Raw genomic sequence first — 22,417 nt, forward strand, 5'->3', positions numbered from 1 at the left:
CAGGAGGGAGTTCCAGCAGGCAATTTCTTAATGAGAGAGCTTCTGCCCAGTATCTTCCACATCCATCAGATGCAGCATCTATCCTGCTGAGGCTTTACCAATGATTCCACCATAGCAGTCTTAGCTTTTTACAGTTTATGGCATATCATTTGATCTTGTTCAATTCAGCCCACCTAACCACAGCTAACTCAGTGAATACTTATGAAATAACACAGAAGAACAGGATTACAAGTCAGCCAGGATCTTAGTACATCTATTGCTCATTGCCCTTATCACCACAGACCTGCAGCTAAACAGAACCATCTCCTATCTGATAGCTGACTACATCATTTTGACAGCTCCATTCCACAGTTAGGAACAGTACAGTGGATGAATCCCCAAAATCCAGCAAGCCTTGTATTTCTTCATTCTTAAAAGTATGTTCCAATGAATTTGGGGAGGAGGGAGGAAGGGGGAAAAATAATCAGCCCAATTCTGAGATTCTTTTCACCCATTGCACAAGAAGGAGATATAACTTGTAAGGAAATACTCTAGTACATCTGGAGGGCAAACTTGGAACAGTCGCTTTCTGAAAACTTCTCTAAAACTCACAGCCCTCTTCAGGAAAACTTTACCTTACTCTTGGTCCCACCGTGTTAGGGTTAACTTTTCAGTGAAGGAACAAGGAACCATGAGAGAAATTAGCTATAATTCATCCCTCTAGGCATGGAAAAGACAGACATTTCTTGCAGCTTCATTCTAGTGCACGAGACTGAGCACTACAGTTTTATTCCATCTTCTGTGTGCATGAACACCTGCCATTTACTCCTATTGAACAGGTCTTTAATTAAATTCTCATAACCAGTGTGAGATATCCAAGTCTCCCCTTGCAAAGCAAAAGCTCTTTAAATTATAATCTCCAGCGTTAGCCCCTTTCATTTGGCTGTAAATAGCTGTGGCTAACCTTTCGAGAGGGAGATTTAGAAAACTGGGGAAATCCATAGGTTCTACCCAAGAAAACCACAGGCTTCCCCAAGCCATAAGAACAAATCAATATCCTATATCCCACTTACAAGAAAGTAAGGTAACATTTTTATACCTTTGTTCCCCATAAAGCTTTTTTCATCAGCAAGTCAGTCGCTGCTGCACAAATCCAAGCTTGTTCTGACAGTGCCTTCTCCTGCTGCCCTGGATGCTCTCGGTTGGCAGCTCATGGTCCCTAAGTGCTCCCTTCAGTAGGGGTCACACCCTCCTCCCTTCCCTGAATCCACAGACCCACTGACCTCTAAGCCCTTTTCAGAATGTGCCAAATGGTTTACAGGGGCACTGCCTCACCAGCCTTGCTCATGTCTTGTTGAATCTCCGTGAACCTCTTCCATATTCTGGGTCAGGATGAGCAACCCATTGCACTTCCAAACATCTGATTTTAGTGAAGACCTCTGCGTTTTAAGGCCAGCCAGTCTTGTTAAATCTCTCTGTAAACATAAACCCCAAACGGATCTTTTTAAAAGCCTTTGTAATTCTTGCTTTCCATCTGTCTGTCAGACCTCACCAAAAGATTCACTCTGTTGCTGGTTTCCTTTCCATTTCCTTCCCTCCAAACATCTGCCCTGCTGTCACGACCCCACACACATCTGCACAGATCCTATCCATCACATGTACCAACTTAACAGTCAGCTACTTCCTAAAGACACACGTAGCAGATTTGTATCTATTGAGGGACAGCAAGACCTAGGTGACTGTTTCCTGGGAATTTCTACATCATTTTTTGCAATTAATCAAGGTGTGTCTTTCCCAGTCAATTCTCATCCATTCTTGTACCGAGAAATTGTAATAATCACCATAGAGAACTCTTAGCATAACTCTCACTAGCTTTACAGCACACTGACAAAGTCCAAAACAACAGTTATGAAAGAAAGGAAGGAACATAAGGCAGGAAAAACATCTCCAAACTGACTTGCTGACAAACAGGAGCTCACTGTCACATTAGGACAGAGAAAGGCTCCGATTTTGCCGTGGTTAGAAATGCTCAGCAGAGAACCCATTGCAGTTGGGGCTGTTAGTAATGCCTTCCTGTTTCTAAACGTTTCCATCTCTCTCATTTACTTGCTTCCACATGAGCTCTCTGTAAGTCATTGTAAAACACCCTGGTTTTACACTGGTGACCACTTGCTCAGCCTGCCCTGTGAGCACACATGTAACTGAATCTCCTGATCTGCCATTATAACTGAATAACTAGAATAACTCCTAAGTGTCTTTGAAAATACAAAATCCTGCACAGAGCACCTTCCTCCTCTTGCTTAACACTGCGTGCAATCATCTCCTGAAGGCTCCTCCAGGCAGGACCCTTTCTGCTATTCTCACCCTCGCATTTCCCAGCGCCCCCATCCCTACCCGCTGCACTGATCTCTCCCTTAGCTCCTATAAACCCAACTCCCTGCCGGCCCTGAGCTGCCTTCTGCGCTGGAACTCGCTTCACAGTTACTGCCCGGCACAGGAGCTGTGCAAAGAAAACCCTTTTCCTACTTCCTACTTCCTACCTCCCTCCTCCCTCCACCAGCAGAGCAACTCCTCCACGCAGCTCCACCTCCCCCCGCTAAACCCCTCGCACCTTCCCTGGGGCGGGTCTGCATCCTGTCCCGCCCCGCACTCATCCCGGCCGGGTCCCACCACTGACACTGCCCTCAATAATCAAATCCCGAGACTTCGAGGATCGAGCAGGGCCGTGGAGGGATAGGCTGCGGTTGTCGGTACGGGCTGCTCCTGCCTTTAGGCGTGGGTTGTGTGCCGCGCCGAGCCGTGCTGTACCATGCAGAGCCATGCAGTGCCAATGTCGTGCCGAACCACGCCATGCCGTGAGATGTCATGAACAGCCACGCAGTGCAGAGCCGTGCAGTGCAGTGCCATGCAGTGCCAATGTAGTGCAGTGCCGAGCCGAGCCTTGCCATGCGGTGCAGTGCCCTGCAGTGCTGAGCCATGCAGCACCAAGCTGTGCCTTGCAGTTCAGTGCTCGGCAGCACGTTTGGCCCTCGGGCCAAGAGAGTCCCTTCAGTTTGTTGGCTTTCCTACTTCAGCAGAAATGCAGGGAGCTGCTTGACGGGACAGCGTTTAGATGAGAACGACTGCCGCCATTCATTTGCTTTTCTTTTTTTTTTTTTTTCTTTTTTTTTTTTTCTTTTTTTTTCTTTTTTTTTTTTTCTTTTTTTTCCTTTTTTTTTTTTTTTTTCTTTTTTTTTTTTTTCGGGAATGAGAAGCTCGTTTAAGAAATGGAAAAGGCAAAGCATGGTGTAAATTTATTTCGAGTTCTGTGTCTCTTTTCTTCTAAGTCAGACCCAGCAGCAGGTTATCGTTATCGTTCTTCCTCTGTTAGAAAGGTGGGGGTGGGGGGAGGCAGGGTGATGGTAAAGAACAGTAACGAGACAAAAATCGTTTTTTGGGAAAAAAAAGAAAAAAAAAAAAAAAAGAGCTGGCACTTCTGGTAGAACCCAACAGAAACGAGATGGACATCGCGATGGACCTTCACGTGCCCTCATGGACCCTAAAAGCGGCAGCCAGCTGAGGAGAGGCCGCCGAGCTTCAGCAGCGCCGCTGCCCCCCGGGATGCACGGAGCCCCCGGGCCGCCCTCAGGCCGTGGAGCTGCTCCTCCTCGGGAGCCTCACCTGCTATTCACACTGAGAGATAGGAAATGCTTTCGGGTCGTCGTTGTTCTGGCGCAGGGGTGGTTGCTGCAGTTGCTATGGGGACGTTATGGCAGCACGGGAGGTGGCCTTTACTTAAGGACAGACAGAGGTGTCCCTTCTCCAGGGGAACGCGACAAGTCGGTGTGCGGGCACGGGCCCGAGCTACGCGCTCCCATCTCGGGACCAGCCCGGGACAGGGACGCGCCGCTGGGGGAAACGAAGGGGACACAACTCCGGGAGGCAGCGGGGTGAGCGAACGGGGTGAGCCGCTTCCAGCCCAGCTGGGCTCTGCGCAGGGTCCCGGACGGAGCGCCGTCCCTCTTCACCCCCATGCGGCTCTGGCGCAGGGTGGGAGAGGAACGGCCCCGACGGGCTCAGAGCTGCTGAGGGCGGCCTCCCCCGAACGGGCACCGAGCGGTTCATTTTAGGTGAAGGAATGTCATTTCGCTACTAAATGGTTAGTCTAATTTGATCTTTATTATGCTGTGGATTAGTGCTGATTCATATTAAACACTGCAGCAGTTCATGTAACTGCGGAACGTGTCCCGCTGTAACTACAGCCGCCTCCATCCCTGAGACCGCTGGATTAAGATTTAATTAACAGCGAAGTTTGCGAGCAGCCGCCGGCTCACAAATAATTGATACGCGATTCCGCGGATTTTTATTCAAGTGACGGCATTAGATTCACTCTGAAAGAGCGCTGAATATTCGATGGGTGCCAGCGGCTTCTTTATGCGGATCTCCAAACTCAAGGGATTTTTGCGGCGCCCACAGGAATGCCATCCACAGGGACTCCCCCCTCCTGCTCCCCCCCATATGAGAATCAATGGTTGTGATCCCCAGTTGCCGGCTCTGTGAACCCGAGCCCAACGCACGGCAGCTCTGGTAACGCCCCGCTCTGCCACCGCCACGGCCCTTTCTAACTAAGAGAGAGCCGGGTTAAACCAACAGCCCCCGAGCCTTTCCCAGCAGGGCTCGAACGTGGCTCTTTGCGACCCATTCGCGGCGCTGGGCAGGGAAACCCATCCTGCACTGAGTCAGCCGACCTACACAAAAAAATCAAAGTTTATTCAGATGCTCAAAGTCCATCTTTTTTTTTTCCTTTTTTTTTCCCCAGTCTAACGTAACCCCGGTGCTTTATAGCCAAACAGACAACTCCTTTTCCAATTAAAGTGGAATTAGGAAACTCAATCAAATTAGCTCACTATTAAAGCCCTTCTTTATTAAACCGTTTTATTGTAGTGATATTAAGTTTCCCCCGCCCTTGGAACACGACACTCCGCAAAGTTTCCCTCTCGATATTGATTTGGCCGCTCCGAGACGGACCGGGGTCAGCGGTGTTTACCGAGGAGCGATCCGCGCTATTGGCTGCCCGAAGGAACGCGAACCCCACACGCAGCGCACGGGGCCGGCCGGGTTCCATCCCAACGCCGCCTCCGCTCAGCCCGGGGCTCGCCGCAATAAGCGGGGCCGCCCCCCGCGCCCCTCCGTGTCATCGCGCGGCGGTATTTGCGGAGCTCTTTGCGAAGGGAGAGTGCGAACAGCGCGGCCGGGACGGAGCTTCCATACCGACCGACCTGGGGAGCTCTGACAGCCTGCGTCCCGCCGGCGCCGAACTCCTCCTGCGGGAGGGATGGTTCTGCAGGGCCCGGCGCTCCCTGCCCTGGGAGCCGCTCCTGGAGAGCAACCGCTCGCTATTGTAAGAGAAAATAAAACAGCGTTAATAAAGAATAGTAAACAAATCAAGCCAGCCGGGGGGCGGAGGGGTGCTGCACATCCACACGTCTGCTGTAACCGCGCTTCGGCAACGGCAGATGGTCTGAAAATGACAACAAGTAAAAGTAGAACAACGGCAAACATCTCAGGTACCCGGGGAAACGTCCCGGCTGAATGGGCACTGCTGCTGTTATCGCTCCGGGTGGGAATAAGAGCAGAACTGGAAACAAACGCCTTGGACAATGCCGGGTGATGGGAAATCACTCCCGTCTGCACGCTGAGCTTTTATTTGTACATTTTCCGACAGCTTTCTGCTTTAACGATGATCAATCGTAATTAAACGCGTTCGTATAAACGTCTTAAACTCCTTTAAACACTGCGCTCGCCACATGCATTCCCCAGAGCACCCCCTCACCGTCTGACAAAGCACCACTTCCACTTATACCTTCGGCTTTGTTTTTTAATAGAAAATAACATTTATTTCTATGAAATGGAAACACAGAGTTACCTGTTAGAACAGCAAGAATCGCTACAGCGGAACAAGAAAGCAATGTCCTTGGGATCACACATGGAGGAGGCAATCACCCACCGGCCCCTGTGTGTGTGTGTGTGTACAGCTCCGGGTGGCGTATTTTGGTCCACTGACAGATTTCACCTCTACGCCGGGAAGCGTTATGATGCGCTGCCTAACCCTTAGCTTAACGTTAATACCGAGATCACCTACGAGTTACATTAATAACTTAGATTTCCATTTTATAACATTATACACTCGCTAGTATACATATATATACGTACGTGCGGGGGGAGCGCGCACCCCACCCCGCAGATATCCGTGCCTATGGCCATAAGCACGCAGAGGGACCCACGCCCCGACGCTCCCGCGCACCCCTGGCGCCGCGCTATTGCTTCTCGGGGTTGTTGTTGACCATGGGCCCGTAGAGCCCCCCGGAGTACACCTGCTCCTTGTGCACGGCGGAGCGCTCCCGCATGAGGTCGCTGAAGGCGTAGTCCACGGGCGGGCGGAAGCCGAGCGCGGGCACGAGGCCGGCGGTGGAGTAGGGGGCCATGAAGGCGAGGCCGCGGCCGTGCGCCGAGTAGGCGAGGCGCAGCGGGTTGAGTCCCAGCGGCGCGCCCAGCGGGTAGGCGCCGGCTTCGGCCCCGAAGTGCGTGGCGTTGGGCTGCAGCGGGGAGAAGGCGGAGCGGCTGCCCAGCGCGCCGATGGCGGGGGCCATGGCACCGGCGATCAGCGGGCGGTGGTGGGCGGCGGGAGCGGGCGGGAGGCCCTGCAGGGCGCCGTCCCGAGCCCAGCTCTCCTCGGGGCCCTTCTCCGGGCCGCGGTTGTTGAGGATCTGCTCGATGGCCTGCACCACGTCCCCGCCGCAGCCCTGCAGCACCAGCTCCAGCACGCCGCGCCGGTGCGCCGGGAAGACGCGCGTCAGGATGTCGATGGGAGTCCGCTGCCGGCCGCCGGCCGAGGGCGACGGGTCCCGCTCGTCCTTGTCCGCCTCCGAGCCCGAGTCCGAGCCCAGCGGGCTGATGGAGCCCGGGCTCTCCTCGCCCTCCTTCGGCCCCTTGGAGACGGGCGAGCTGAGGAAGGACTCTCCGTCGCCGTTCTCCGAGCCCGAGCCGTGGCGGCCGTCCGGGGAAGAAGTGCCGGGCGCGGACTCCCCGTCGGGGGACGGCGGCTTCCCTCCCGCCTGCTGCGGGGTGGCGGCGCGGCCGGGCAGCAGCGTCTTGGGGAACAGCTCGAACTTCTGCACCTTGGGCTCTGCGGGGCGCGGGGGGAGAAGGGAGGAAGAGAGCGCGTCAGCGCGGCCGCCCGGGGGAAGGAGCCCGGCCCGCATTCCCCCGGCCCGCGGCCCCGTCCCTCCCGCAGCGCGGCCTCACCTGAGGCGCCGGCGCCTCCCTCGCCGCCGGCCCCGGCGCAGACGGAGCCGAAGACCTCGTAGGCGGGTCGCGGCGGGATGATGCCGTTGGCGGCAGCCAGGGCCAAGCCCTCGGCGGTGCCGTAGAGCAGCTGCAGCTCGCGGGCCTCGTTCTCCTCCTGCGCCTGCTGCCGGCGCAGCGCCACCTGGGCGGCCATGACGCGCTGCCGCTCGGCGATCAGCGTGCACTTGGCGCACATGCAGTCCTTCCAGCGGCAGTACCGCTTGTGGCCCTTCAGCGCCGACACCACCCCGTGGTTGCGGCACCGCGCGCACTTGGGCGTCCGCGGGTACTTCTCGGCCGCCCGCAGCAGCAGCGGCGGGGCCCTCAGCAGGCTCCCGGCCACGCTCACCGGCAGGGTCGCCGCCGCCGCGGCCGCCGCGGCCGCCACCGAGCTGGGGGGCACCGGGGGGGGCGCGGCGGGGACGCTGGGCAGCTCCGAGCGCAGCTCCATCCCGGCGACTCCCGGCTGCGGCTCCCGCCGCGCGCCCGCCCGATACGGCCTCGGCGCGCCGACCCCGGACGCTCAGCGCCGCCTCCCGCTAACCCGGCGGGGCGGCCCCGAGCGCATCCCGCCGCGGTCCCGCCCGGCTCCCCGCTCCCCGCTTTAGCCGCGGACACCCTCACGGCACGGCGGCACCTCCAACGACGCGATCTCGACGACTAAAATCCAGCAGTTAAAAAAAAAAAAATAAAAAAACAGTTAAAAAAAAAATACAAAAAAATGCCCCACCGCGCCACGCTCGGACCGCAGCCCCGGCCCGGATCAGGCAGCGCACGGCGGAACCGGGACCCGCTTCCCGCGGCGGGTCGGGCCGGGCCGGCTCCGCTGGGTTCTGCCCCGCTCCGCTCGGCGCGTGCGGCCCTGCCGGCCGGATCTGCCGGGAGAGCGGGAGAGCGCCTTCGCCGCCCGCCGCCACTCGCGCTATTGTTGCGCCCCGCGTTGCCATTAGGCAACATTTGACAACAATGTGGCGCCTGCTATTGGCCAGGGGCGGGAGGCGCCGCTCTGATTGGCCGCACCACGGGCCCGCCGCGTCCGCCCGGCGGCTGCCAGAGCGCGCCGCGCCCGCGGAGTGTCGGGAGGGTCCGGGGGGAGCGCGGAGCGGGCGTGGGTGGGAGCGCGTGTAACTGTGCGCCCCATCGATCGCTGCCTGAGCGCGATTTTCCCCCTTTAATCCGACCGAAATGACCATCGCCTCGCCTGCTACCCGCGGTTCTGTCGCTTTCTCCGCATGTCACTTGTCGTAAGGGTGGGGGGAAATACGGTGACAAGGCGGGCCGAGGTCCCCTTCCACCCGGAGATCTGTAACAGAATCTAACCACGTCTCCCTCCGTCTGTAGCGTATTTACCGACACCTTCTTTCTTTCTTTCTTTCTCACTTTGACTCCTTCTCTTCCTTTCTCTCTATTTCTCCCCTTCTCTTTCCCCCTTTCGTTCTTCCGTTCAGTTTCTCTCTCCCTCACCCCGCCCCCTCTGCCCCGCAGCTGGATCCCGCAGCGCCCTCCGACCCGCGCTACCCAGCGCCGCATCCCGCACTGCCCCGCCGTTCCGCGGGGCGCGGTGCCGAGCTCGGGCTGAGAGCGGTGCGCCTTTACCATGAACCACCACTAACCACCACTAACCACCACTAACCACCATTAACCACCACTAACCACCATTAACCACCATTAACCAGCCCGCTTTGACGTCACCCTCGCCGCTCGGCAGCCCGCGCGGGGCGGAGGTAACAGCTCGGAGGTTCTGCGGGGACCGCCGTCTCCCGCTGCCCGAGGTCTCGCACCTCCGTTTCCCACGAGACACCTCCGGGCCCCGCGGCACATTTATGGCCCGTCGTTCGGGACTCGGCTGGGAGCCGCTCTGAGCCGCGCTGCCCACACGGAGCGAGCACGAGCGAAGCGCCCGGCCTCGCCTTGCCTCTCTTGCTCTGCTTTACTTCTCTTCTCTCGCCTTACCGTGGGCTGCTTCTCTTCGCTCCCTTTTCTCTTTCCCCGCACCTTACCCCGCTATTCCCGGCCCTCAGCCGCGCACTTTCCGCGGAGGGCCGCGCCCCATGTAGGGATAGCAGCCCCTTCCCTTGTGTCACAGCCCGTGCTTAAAGAAGTACCCGTGCAACGCAGCGCATCCCTCCAACTTCTGACATTTTTATTACGCTTTCATCTTTCTTTCTTTTAACGAACCGATCCCTTTCCCACTGACTTTCCGTGCGTGCAGCTGCCGCCCGCACCCGTGACGGAGGTGTTACAACACCTTTATTTAACACGGCCGTGAAAATATCCCGTGTAATTTTATTTGCAAACACCATTTTACTCTCACGGGAAAATTTCTCCTCTCAGCCGCTTTCAGCGGGATTTCGTACAACTCCGCCAGGCAGAGGAGGAACATTGAAACTATCGAGATGTGTCGGCTTAGAACGGAGAGAGAGAAGGAAAAAGCTCCTCTCTTCCTGCCGGCACTTTGCTGTGGTTTTGCTGTTCTTTTCCCGTTTCCTCCCGCTCTGCTCAATCGGCGGCACCGGACGCGGTCCGTTCTCTTCCCACTTCTCTTTCAAGTTCGCCATAAACGAAAGAGCTGGGGTATTCTTGCCGTTCACGGCTGTTACAAGTGATCTATTTTGGAAATAACCACGGGGGGGGGGAAGGGGGGAGGGGGAGAAATAGGAAATAAAAGAAAGTCACGAAGCTGCTGCTCAGCGGGTTGTGAGACGCCGCGATTGCAGCTGGAGCCGGCACTGCTTGCTCAGATCGCAAACGGCGGCGGAGTTTCAGCGCTGTGAGCGCTGAGCGGCTCCTCCATCCCGGGCGGCGCGCATCGCTCCGGGCTGATGCAGCGCTGCGGTGACCGTGTGCGGTCGGCACGGCGGAACGCAGCGCTCTGCGCTCGGACACCGCTGAGCCCACCTCGCCTCTGTCCCGGGGCAGCCCCGCAGACACTCCCATCCCCAACACCTCCCCTGGCGCGGGTTGGTTTCTGTTGTCGTTGTTGTTTCCAAATGTGGCTCTTAGTACGGCTGCAACACCGAAATGTTCAACTGTTATTTAGAAAATGTACGTATATTAATGGCAAGAATATAAGCCCGGGTCTCAGCGACGCCGAAGACGTCTGTCAGAGCTCCCGGCTCCACCACGAGATTTTAACGGGCTCCCACGCCCTGCTCTCTCCGCAGCCCCAGGAAGGTTCCCGGCGGCAGGGCTGCCCCTTACCGGCCCGGCCCCGTCCCAGCGCGGCCCAGCCGAATCCCGCTGCCGCCTCTTCCCAGCCCCGGCCGCCGAAAGCGACGCTTCCAAACGGGCTCCAATTGATTCTCGCCGTTTTCGTACTAAGTGTCCCGAGCAAACAAGAGCCCGGTCCCCGAGTGTCCCTTTCCAGCGGTGTTTTAGCAGTAACCATCCTCCCAGCGCTTCGGGAGCGCTCACCAAACCTCAGCCAAACCTAAGGAGCGCGCCTTTGGTTTTATTCGCACAACACCCGCGTTGGCTGCGGGTCAGCCCGGACACAAAGCCGCTCTTTGGGGCGGTCGGGATTCCCTCAGCCGTGTCCCGGCCCGCAGCGCCATGTGAGCGTGCGGAAGGGGCCACTGCCCCGCATCCCCTGTCGAGGCACGGGAAGACGCCCGGGCACCGCTGGGGTCTGTCCCGGGGGCCGCTCGCTTCGGAACCCAGCAGCGAAGGGACGAGGCGGGGAGGATCCGCTCCCGCACCCACCGAACCGCGGCCCCAAAGCCCCACGGCGCTGTTCGTCCGCGGCCCCTTCGCGGGACGGCCGGGGGTCGAGCTGTCCCGGCTGCGGAGCCGCGGTTGCCCTTCGTGATCCGCTGTGCAGCCTGGCAGCTCGACACAACTCAGCAAGATCTTTTCCATTCTTTTCTTTTCTTGCCTTTTTTTATTATTATTATTTTCCTTCCCCCCCCGCACTCGCTATTTCGGTATAAACACATTTTGTTTTCCCGGTGTTGATATCCCTCTCCTCTCTCCCACTCGGTTTCCCCACAAACCCTCCCCGCGCTCCGCAGCTCCGCGCAAAACTTGGAGCGGGCCGCACGCAGCGGTGCCGCCGCATCTTCCCCCAATTACAGCCGTAAAATCTTAATTAAAAAGAGCTCGTCCATTGGCTGCCGGGCCGGGCAGGCAGACACGCACGGCCGGAAGCAGCCCAGAGAAATATAGTTCTCGATTCGTGTATTTTCATCTCGTTCTTAGCGGAAGCCGGTTTGTAAGTACCCGCTAACGTTGGTGCTCTCGAAGGTTTCAATTGTTCTAGGGGGTTTGCCATTGACTTTTTCATTATTTACCTACTGAATCAAAGTAAGCAAATGCCATCTGTTTCCCTGCTGCTATCATCTTCACTTTTAATTATCCGCCCAGCAGCCTAATAGAGATGATATTAAACTAAATCTTTTTGACATTAAAAGTAATTATCCCCAAACCAATATTACACGAATGGAAATTACCCTCCCCCAGCAGGAAGGACGCACATTCCTCCCGGCCCCGACGAGTCCCGGTCCCGGGCGGGGCGCGCCGGAGGGGGTCCCGTCGGCCCGGACTTCTCCTCTATCCGAAACACGATTAACTCCATTTCCCCGCTCCCAGTGGGGGGGGAAACAGAGACGAGGGAGGGAGACTCGCGGAAGGGAATAAGCGGTAAATCGGGGCTCCGCGTTGCCCCGCTCGGGCCGCTGACCCCAACGCGGGGCTGTCGGGCTTTACAAACAGCCCGCCTTACGCTCGCAGCCCGGAGAGAGCCGCCTCCGTCTCCCGACGGCGCTGTTGGGGCAGGGGCTGCTGGTGTGACGGGACCGGGAGCGGCCCGCGGTCGGCAGTCCGAGCACCGCCGCTTCCAATGCGCCATTTCGCCTTCAACTTCGCTTTAGTACGAGCCGGAGCCGTGTCCCCCATTTCCTTTAATATGTGCTAAACTGAGCTAATTTTAATTGCATGTTTCAACTTTGCTAATTAAATAGAGTGGTCTAATTAAAAGTGACTAGGGAACAGTTCTAATTCAACCCTCTACTTTTTTTTTTTTTTTTTTTTTTTTTTTTTTTTTTTTTAACAATCCATTATGCAACAAATCCCGGGTAAGCCCTCCCTTTAAGAAAGCTACAGCCGATTGAGTTTTTACACCTTTTTACGCGCTGACAATGGGCAGACCTGACCCAACATATGTAGCGGCGGGGCCGACCCCCGGCTCCCGGCGGGGCACTGAACGGGGGCCGCTGGCTGCCGCCGCCCGCCCGAGCGCTGAGGCCGGGGGCGGAGGTTGGAGCCCGGCGGAGGCTGGATCGGCGGAGCCCCGAGACGGCAGCCCGGGATTTGGGAAAATCGGGCTCTTTACACGCTTCATCTCTTCACCAAGTGCTCATTAGGTTGTTAACCTCTGGTTCACATGAAAGGGGCATGTGATGAATCCCCTCCCGAACAAATGGGCGCATCCCCCTTCAGGCACTGAACAAAGCCCTTAAAATAACTGCACAAGAAAGCCTTTAGTTGTTACTCTAAAATTTCTTTTCTCTCGGCGCTTGTGCCCATCCACACGCACACATACGGATAGAAGAAGAACGGCGCAAGCAGCAAAGTCGTCGTCACCCCCCCCCCCCAACCTCTCCACCCCGTGCCCAGCAGCTAAACCCAAAAATCGGGGCTGGGTCCCTCGGGGCTGCGGTTTCCAGGGGGAGAGGAAGGAGAGGCAATGTGGTGCTGTGCCCCTGGCGGTGCAGGGCTCCTCTGTCGCCCTTCTGAGTGGCCGCCGGCCCTGGCAGGGCATTTGTCGCCGACTCGGTGCCAGCCGGCGGGGCGAACGGGAGCAGAGCTGCGCCCCGGCATTCCCCCAGCGGTTGCGTGGATTTTCGCCTCTTTGAGCCCATTCCTTCTCTCCCCCCCCCCCCCCCGCCCCCCGTTCTTTCTCTCTCCCTTTTTATTTCCCAGCCCCTCGGGCACGGATTAAAGCGACAGACAATTCTCCCTTCGCACCTTATCGCCGGCTAAACGCGGTGTGCCGGGGGGCTCCGCGCTCCCAGCACGGCCCGGAGCCCGCGGCTCTGCGGGGCTCTGCGGGGCTCAGCCGGGACACTGGCGGGTGCCGCAGCCCCACGGGCGCAGCTCGCAGGTAACTGCGGCGCGGGGCTGAGCCGGGAGCGCTCCGCTCCGTCACTTCGCCACGGGGCACTCCGAGAGCTTCATTAACGAGGCTCTCGTCAGCTCTCTAACGATCCGAGGGCTTTTTAATGATATTTTATATTCCCCCTGCCCGTCCCCGAACTTCAAACACATGGTAAAAAGGACTGGCCGTTTTGTTTCAGGTAAAACCGAATGATTAAAATTCAGAGCCCGTCCCACGCATCTGCTTCGCCTTTGCCAAATGAATTGAAGGCAGAGAGAAAAGCGATTTCATTGAGATCACAGATGGGGTGCAGGTTTTTGGAAGAAATTTGAGAAACACCATTGTCCCGAATCAAAACTCTATGTCTCGGCCCACAAAGGGGGCTGCTTTAAGCCCCTCCGCTTCTATGGGGCTTGTTTTTTAAACTTTAAGTGCTCCGCACAATGAGCTGCCACCGAAATGTCACAACCGCTCTGATTCCGAGCGTGTGGAGCTGCAAAGGGTGCGGGAAACGAAGCGGCGGACGGAGGGGCGTAGCGCAGGGCTCCGCTCCTTGCTGCCGCCGGGCACGGGGCGGCCCCGGCCGAGTGCTGCGTCCCGACCGTTCCGCTACCTGAATCGCACGTTAAGCCTTCGATTCTTATTCACGACGCTGACGGTTCCTCTCGGATTTGCCAGAGGATCCTCCCTCCCCACCCCGCCGCGCTCGTTGCCCCGGGAGCCCCGCAATCCCGTCGGAATGCGGAAGATGAATTTTGCCTCCCCGCCTCCCCACGAGGCAGCCCGAGGTGCGAGGCCGCGGCTGGCCTGCAGCTTTCCCTCACCCTACCACCTTCCGAAGGCTCCGCAGCCGCCGCTCCCCGACCGAGTGTTTTGGGTTTCGTTCCCCTTTCCGGTGAGCAGTGCTGCAGCAGAGCCTCCATATCCCCGAGATAACACGCTACGAATCTAATGCTCACGTTAAGAAATTACAATAGATCCACGTTGAAATGCAATTTTCTCTCATGTAATTACAGGTTTGGATTACACCGTTATATAAGAACAGGAACTAATTTCGTTACTAATAACAATTTATTCTCCCAAAAATTCATTTATTCCCCCTTCAGCTGAGAAGAGAGAACATTATTTTCCTGCGGTGCTTAAGCAGTGATGTCCATAAACACCACCACGTTGTGCAGAGCACATGAAGTCTTCAGTCTTAGTCTGTTAAACTAATATGCATCCTATCACGTTTGTTAGGTCTTTCCCTTGGTGGTGTATACATAACCCAAAAGTCTTGGTTGTTGTTGCTGTTGTTTTCCCTCAGCCATTTGAAATTAAGTGCACTGGCTGCAATTAAAAATAGCTGTGATGATGGCAACAGAAATATTTAAAAAGAAAAGTCCAAATGACTCTTTGAAGGCAATCGGGTCCACTTTCTCCTTGCTGCTGAATTCTCATGAGCCAGCAATTAAGAAAAGTAACCTTCATTTTTAACCATTTCTTGGAAGAAGAAACCCAACAGAAGCTGGAATTCTACAGGGAAAGATCAAACCTAACAACACTATTTCTGTCACAATGCTTTGCTCTTTAATAGCGTTTTGACAGTACATTTCCCTTCCCTTCCATACTACTCTGTCTTGACTGCTCTTCACTTGTCAGCTTGATTCTTGTCCTGCTGTGCCCAGCCCCTTTTAGAGACCCAGGAGTGCGTAGATGTGGCAAAGTTAGTTTAATTGGTCTCCTAAGGAGAGAGCACTGCTGATGGGAAATTATTTTACTACATCATTGTAGTATTTGATAAATTTGATCTCAACGAGTCAGGCACCAAATGGCCACTGGACTGGAATTAAATAGTGCTAACAACTTCTTTTTTTGCTCAACAATTAGTGCTGTTCTTAGTCGTGTTTTTGTTTCAATAATGATAATAAAAACGAAGTAGCAATACTGGATTTAGATTCGTTTTGAAAAGCTATGGCAATCATAAAGAAGGAAGCAGCTCTCTGATGATACTTACAGCAAAACCAAAACAAAACAGCCCAAGTAACACCTAAAGTCAAACTGCAAAGATTCCCAGGTATTTGGAAATAGATCCACAGAATCATTTAAGTTCCTCTGCAGATGGGGGTTTATGACTGTGGTCCAAAAGTCTCAGTTGCCACCACTTCTGGGAACGCTTGCTTTTCCTTAGGCAAGCAAAAGTACCACTTAATCAGGGCATATAAAAAGGGCAAATAGACCTGACAATATGAGAAATGTTTCTATGTGCACATTAGAATAACGGTGAAACACTTAAAATGGCTTAAACAGAACTTGAGGTTTCAAACAAGTTTTCAATCTCAGTAACTTTGGGAAGGCAAGATCAGGAATAGGATGCAGTTATAAATGCTACCAAGTCACGTTAATGGAGACTGTAACAATAGCTTAAATAAAGTACAGAAGCAATCAAAATGATACCAAATGCTTTCTATGGTAAACGAAAATATATTCGAATTCAGTATTTTACTTAAAAAGACAAGAAAACCACTAGAATTAATTTTGCAACCAAAGAAAACTACGTGAAGAGGAAGATAATAAAGGGAAATAGAACCGTCAGAGTTAGAAGAATAAGCACATTTGAAGATACTCTCCTAAGCCTTCAGAATACACACATATCTAGTTTTAAGATGACTCCACAATCTCACCCCTCCCCTTCCCCACCCCCAACCCCCAGTGACTGAGTCACATAAGCCAGCACAGTGAAGGATTCAACTGCAAGACAGACTCACATGAGGAGAAGGAAGAGAAGACAACCATTAACTTTTGGAAGACACCAAAGCAAAACAAAACAACCTACAGACCTTGAGGAACTACTGCCAAAGGTGTAAAAGATAATTAACAATATCAGAAACAGGAAGCCTGCCAGAAAAGATAATTGGACTCATATTTTCAGGGCGTAAAAGGAGCTTATAATGAAAGTAGGGCAACTGCAGGAAAGCTAAGCTAGTTGTCTGCAGTAATGTTTAATGCAGTGGAGGCATCTTTTCTTGAGAGAAATAAGAGGGTGATAGCTGGAAGCAGTAAATGAAGTTTAACAGCAAGAAGGGTTACCAGCAACGCCCCCAAGGGTCTTTGTAGGGACCTGTGTTATTCAAGGCGCTCGTACAGTACCTGGGAAAAGCTATCAGCAGGGAGGTGAAGATATTAATGATTGATACAGACTCACTCGAGATGACTGGATCAAAAATGAATAGCAGTGAACTGAGGAAGGCTGTCACAGCCTGGAGCTGGAAAAACAGAACAAAACATTCGTTGGTAATAAGAACAAAATACTGATTTTGCTAACCAGTAGTTTTCTTTTATAGCACAAAAACTGATGAAGCCTCCTTTTGCAGCTAGCAGTTGAGTGACATTTTAATTGAATTGCATTAAGGCTGCAGCATGACTCCAGTCCTTCTTACACATAGAAGAATCCACAGAGAAAAGCCCTAAGGTACAAATTCTCTAGTATCTAATGAGACATCAAATCCCATCGAAACACTTTTTCTGCAGGTAGGGCACTCGGGCTGCTCTCCCAGGTCTGTGATTGAAATTCAAAAGTGAATGCTAAATTTAAGGTAATGACGAGGCATACTAAAAGTATCGCAATGCGCAGTAATCACGTTACGTGCTTGTGTAAAGCTCGTGTATTTGGGAAAGTCTAAACAAACTTGACTCTACAACCTTGACTCTACAGATGGGTGTCTCTCCTAAAACAGATGTTACCATCTGAGACAGACCTTGTAGGGTTTTCATGGATATTTATGTAAGAAAGTGTAGAGGTAATGAGGGGCAAAAGGAACTGAGAATAAAAATACATCACCAGGACAGCACGTAGGCTCCTGATACAGGTCCTATCTTTCCTGGAAGATGGCAAGAAATTTATTCACTCAACACAGGACATGTTAGAAATGAAAGGATACAGGGAAGGCAAAAACATACAAATATAGAGTCATAGAATTGTGTGAGTTGGAAGGGACCTTTAAAGGTCATCTAGTCCAACTCCCCTGCAGTGAACTGCTCAATCAGGTTGCTCAGAGCCCCCATCCAGCCTGACCTTATACATGAAACAGACCCATTAACTCAGAGCTCCTCAAGTTTAGAGGCAAGAGAACTACAAAGGCGTAACAGAGGTCTTCAAAATTATGCATGGTGTTGGCCCAAACCCCGATTCTGCAAGGGTATCCAATGAGCTTTTGCTCATGTCTACAATCAGCGTAAGCCAACATAAATGAGCAGTGCAATCAGGAGCAGCAACAGCCCTGTGCTCCTCTCCCTTTTATCTTCACTCTTTACTTCATCTTCTGCTCTTTGTTGGTACCGGTGTGCACACAACCAATCAGTGCACTGCAATGAGCAGCCACTGGAAAAGGACTGCAGAGTCCATCCCAAACAAGCACCTCAGCCATTCACCACAAAAATCGTACTCCTGTTCGCGTGTTCCCTCCAAACAAGCTTAAAGAATTATATTGCTTGGCAGTCAAACAGCTTTGACAGCAGGGAGTGAATACACACATTAAAAGTAGCCTGTGCTATTGCGGTCTTCTATCAGACTTTCGAAACACTGAAGATTCAGGCTTTTTCTCCCCAGGCCCATGTTAACCACAGACTGGGGATACTTTGGTGTCACGTACTATTCAGTTAAAAACTCCAGGGGAGACTGATGGTTAGACCATCACTACTGAAATAAAGATGTACCTTGTGCTGCAAGATGTTGGAATAAAGGACTTGAGGCTTATCTTGATAGACGGTCTCTGTGCTGTGGACCCCGAGTGGCACGAAGCACCCTGGGCTGGCACAGAGCAGGAACCCTCAGCTCCACTGAGTAACAGTGTCCATTAGACATCTCCACCTTTAGCCTTTCTGTCAGCCCGTGTACCCATTTTCTGGTTCTTCCTGGCAGCAATTCTTCACGTGTATTCTGTAGGGATTTTGGTTTGATTTCTTTGGAGACCTACTTACTTTTTTGCTGTGGGCATTCCAGGGAACCTCAGTCTTCCTCTGAATCATTTAAGGAGTCTGACCACAGCGCTCAATAAGGCAACGCTTCTGTGAATCTGGGTCATGACGATTTTTTTTTTCTCCACACACGGAAGAGTGAAATCATATACCTTTTTAGTAGAAATAGTACCGCAATTGAAAATTTATTTTAAATTTCTAATGGCACCGAATACGTACAGTTTACGAAAGCCAAAGTCCTTCTCTGCTACATTAAAAAGAATAAACAAACCCCCAACACAGCTCCATTAGAAACTCCCTTGGCACTCTCACTAAGTTGTAGAGTGCTTATGCGGAGAACACACAACAAACACTTGTGCTCTGCACATTCTCTAATGGAGACCCAGAACAGCAATGTCTACAGGCAGGAAGTTTCTTCAAAAGCCAAAGATAGCCCCAACTTCACCAGCATGCGCTGAAGGCCAATACCAAAAGCCAACACACCGTACAGGATTCCATTCATTAACAGTAATTCCTTAAGACTTCAGACTAATGCATTAATCACATTAATGATAATCCACTAATGTGAGGAACCTGGAGATAAAAAATGTAGCATCAGGGATACCTTCTGCAGTAACAGTGTTACAGTTTTAGGTTAATAAGGTTAATACTGAATTAGAAAATTAGTCTGTAGAACGACAAGAGGATTAACCATGTCAGCAGAGCACATGAAGTGAATACCATGGTTTAAGAGAGCAGAAAATGATGGCAGAGAATATTAACGTTTCTATACAGAAAATGGTTTGAGTTGAGGATGTAATTTAGGAAGGTGACCAGATGCCTTCTCTTTGAAATCAGTGCTTAAGGACCAAAAATCATAAACGCTTTATTTAAATTGAGTGATACAATTGTTTTGGCAGAATGCACCTTCTATACTGCTCCTGACCTACCTAGCAGAGGGCAGAAACGCCACCACTTTCAACACTTCCAATATAAGTCTCACCACAATGTTTTGATAACGCCAGTGTATTTTTCAATATGAACAAAACAGGGGAAAAAAACCCTAAAAGTTGCCTTAGAACAAAAAGGCCCAACAAACCCTGGGAGCACCAACTTCAACACATTCAACAAATAACTCAGGTCACATTTGATAACTTAACAAAACTAGTATCGAAGTAAAGAATATAAGGTCAAAATAAAGAAATGAAGCTGAACAAGCGAAAACAGGCTGATGAGATCAAACAAAAGTCAAATGGAACAGGTTAATAGGAACACATTAGCTGAAAGGTTGCTTTTCTTCCGCAGCAAGATTTCAGCAACTCCTTTCCTCAATAGCAGCTTAGAAAGAAAAGCTAATCTGAAAACAAAAAACAAAGAAAAAAGATATGCATCACTTTAAAATCCTGCTGTGTGTGTTACTGTGATTGTTTGTAGAAACAGAGTCACCCCAGTTTGCAACCTATGCTAATGTCTTATTTAACAAACATAGCGGATCTTCTACCAAGAAAACAAAAGTTGAGCAACAAAGCACCTGCATTCAGGCTTCCATTAGACATACATTTATCTTTCCATCGGCTATGAATTCTTTTATTTGTGAACTGCAAATGGTTAAGATTTGCTTACACTTCCAAACCTTTAGTTTGTCACAGATAATTCATTTCTAAAAGTGTCTGATGTAGCACTCACTAATTACAGAATTACAAAAGGTAGAATAAGGCTTTCCCCTGCTCCAAAATTTATATTTTTGGTAAAGGTAACAATATATCAGCTTCACTAACACCCTAATAATAGGCATACATATAATTTTATATCACCATCCTTCCAAAGAAAAGACTAAAGACTAGAAGATGTACGCAGTTGGTTTTTGCTTAGTATGAGATTTCCAAAACAGAACTCTTGCTACAATAAGCACTGTGAGTTACATAGAAACACGTGGAAAACAACGTGCCAGGCACTACCAAACAAGTTTGATTAGTAGATGACAATTCTGCAGTGCTAAGGCGCACTATCCTGTAAGCCCAGACTTCAAAACAAAACAAAACAGAAACAAACAAACAAAAATCCCCCAAACCAGCCTGGTTCTGATGCACATTTGGCATCAAGTGTACTTTCTGATCTTAGACTCGGTATGCTTGTTCCATGGTTGAGATATTTAAAGTACCAGATTTCTCCTCATCAGACAGCAGGTAGCTGGTGCATACATTGCAGACAACAGAAGTAGGATTTCTTTAATTTGAGATGGGATTTTAACAATAACCTATTGTTAAAATGTCCAAAGTGTGCAATAGTAAGGCAGATTTCTTGTTACATCGTCTCTTGAGATACTCATTGTTTGATGAAACAAACAGGGTGCTTCAGAACTACGGAGTGATAGGATCCAAACAAGCGCCAGAATGAAGGAAAACCGCTAAAATGGGAACTGCCATTTCTTACACAATGAGAAATGAAGAACTTCTGTATCTGGTATTTGAAAGGTTTTTAACATCTGATATTCAATATCAGCTGATTCCTGAAGTGTTGGCAAGATACCAGCTTTCTGGTCCTGGCCATTTCTAATGTCATTTAAATATTCACATCATGCAATAAGCAGTTTCACACACTGCAACGTAATGGAAAACACTTCCTAAATGAATCAGAACTGAGACCCAAAGCAGAACCAGTAAATAAATACCTCGCATATATGTCAAACTATATTCTTCAAACAAAACCTTACATCTTATCAAAGAAGTCAGAAAGTACTAACAAAAATTATATGCTTTCTACTATAATACTGTTAAATTTCCATGGCTGAGAATGTCCTTTTATTTCTTTTTTTTTTTTTTTTTTCTGCCTTTTTAAATTAGGTGACAAAGTAGAAATTCAAACACAGAGATAAAATGCATATATATGAGAGCACTGGCTCAGCGAGATATCAAATATACAGCATTCTAGTGTCAAAAGTACAGGCAGAAATGTCCAAGATTTCTTGGTGAAAAAGGGGCATTTGAGGAGTAAAAATTCTACTTAACAATCACTCACATTTTAACAGTGCATTAATTATAACAAAAGCTGGATGATAAGTGAGCAACATAGTCATAATGTTCAGTGTTCAAAGCAGAGTTTTATCCTCTGCTCATTTAAACGAGGTTGGAACATATACTCATGTACGTGGAACTTTAAGTAGCTATGTTATTTCAGATTTTCAGGATTCTTGCAAGAGGCAAAGTTGTGACATTGAGTTGAGTTGGCTGATAGTACAAGATGGTGTTGATGAAGTGTTCCTCTCGATGCTGTGCCTCTGGCTCGCCAAAAGGTGATTAGTCCTACAATCTTGTCTGATCTATTCTTTCGCCTCTAGGAAAAGGGTTTCTTGAGGATACAGTTTTACCTCCAGTAATGATTTATTTGGATCCAGCTGGGTGACCTGCAAAGACAAGAACGAAAAGATACATGTAATCAAACTATTTCGAACTGCTTATCTTCACAGCTGAGATTTTTCTTTTACTATAAGAAATCCGTCAGTGATGGTGGAAGTTGTCAGCACTAATTCCCAGAACATGGTAGAGAAATGAGTAGAACTGACACACACGGGTATAAATGCAAACCCATATATATACTCATGAACACTTTTCCTAAAGTTCCATTTTTTTAATACAATTTCACGTCTCTGTTTTCTAAAATTAGTCTCTGAAAAAAATTCATTCTCGATCAAACAACATGTTGTGAATTAATAGAAGAAATGATAAACGTAGTATTTTTCTTACAGACATAAGTTACCACTCCTGTTACCAAGTAACAGAAACAGCCCTGTGCCTTTTCTCTTCCCAGCTAAAACAAACTTAAAACATATTTGTATCTCCGCTGTTTCACTGGATAACTATACTTGTTGAAATGATGAATTACCTTTAAAAAGCCTATCGCTTTCCAAGTCCATTGAAATCAACAGAGTTTCACCTTTCTGACTGCATATATATGTTTTAAATGCTGTATGTGTGTGTATATATATCTCTATAAAAAACAGATGCATTTCATTACTCTGTTTTCCAGAGCTGGGACGTATTTGCTCACACTTCCAGCACTGTGCTGAGCTATTGCTTAAGTGGC

The 22,417-nt window shown here is 50.8% G+C and overlaps 2 protein-coding genes across 3 annotated transcripts in view; both read right to left on the minus strand.

The window, feature by feature from the left end:
- Window positions 1–5,978: 5,978 nt before the first annotated feature.
- DMRTA2 (DMRT like family A2) lies at window positions 5,979–8,212 on the minus strand. The gene is made up of 2 exons (XM_072343318.1): window positions 7,264–8,212; window positions 5,979–7,144 (listed from the first exon to the last, which is right to left on the minus strand). Exons 1-2 carry the CDS (start codon window positions 7,754–7,756, stop codon window positions 6,276–6,278), a joined length of 1,362 nt encoding a protein of 453 aa, XP_072199419.1. The 5' UTR covers window positions 7,757–8,212; the 3' UTR covers window positions 5,979–6,275.
- Window positions 8,213–18,521: 10,309 nt separating this feature from the next.
- The window catches only part of FAF1 (Fas associated factor 1), a 133,239-nt gene continuing 129,343 nt past the window's right edge, over window positions 18,522–22,417 (minus strand). For both annotated transcript variants that reach the window (XM_072343401.1, XM_072343400.1), the window contains exon 19: window positions 18,522–21,737. In XM_072343401.1, coding sequence (XP_072199502.1) covers window positions 21,654–21,737 — 84 coding nt within the window. In that variant the 3' untranslated portion in view covers window positions 18,522–21,653. The remainder of the gene's footprint in view (window positions 21,738–22,417) is intronic.

This window comes from Excalfactoria chinensis, chromosome 8 (genome assembly GCF_039878825.1).
Source record: "Excalfactoria chinensis isolate bCotChi1 chromosome 8, bCotChi1.hap2, whole genome shotgun sequence".
NCBI lineage: Eukaryota > Metazoa > Chordata > Aves > Galliformes > Phasianidae > Excalfactoria > Excalfactoria chinensis.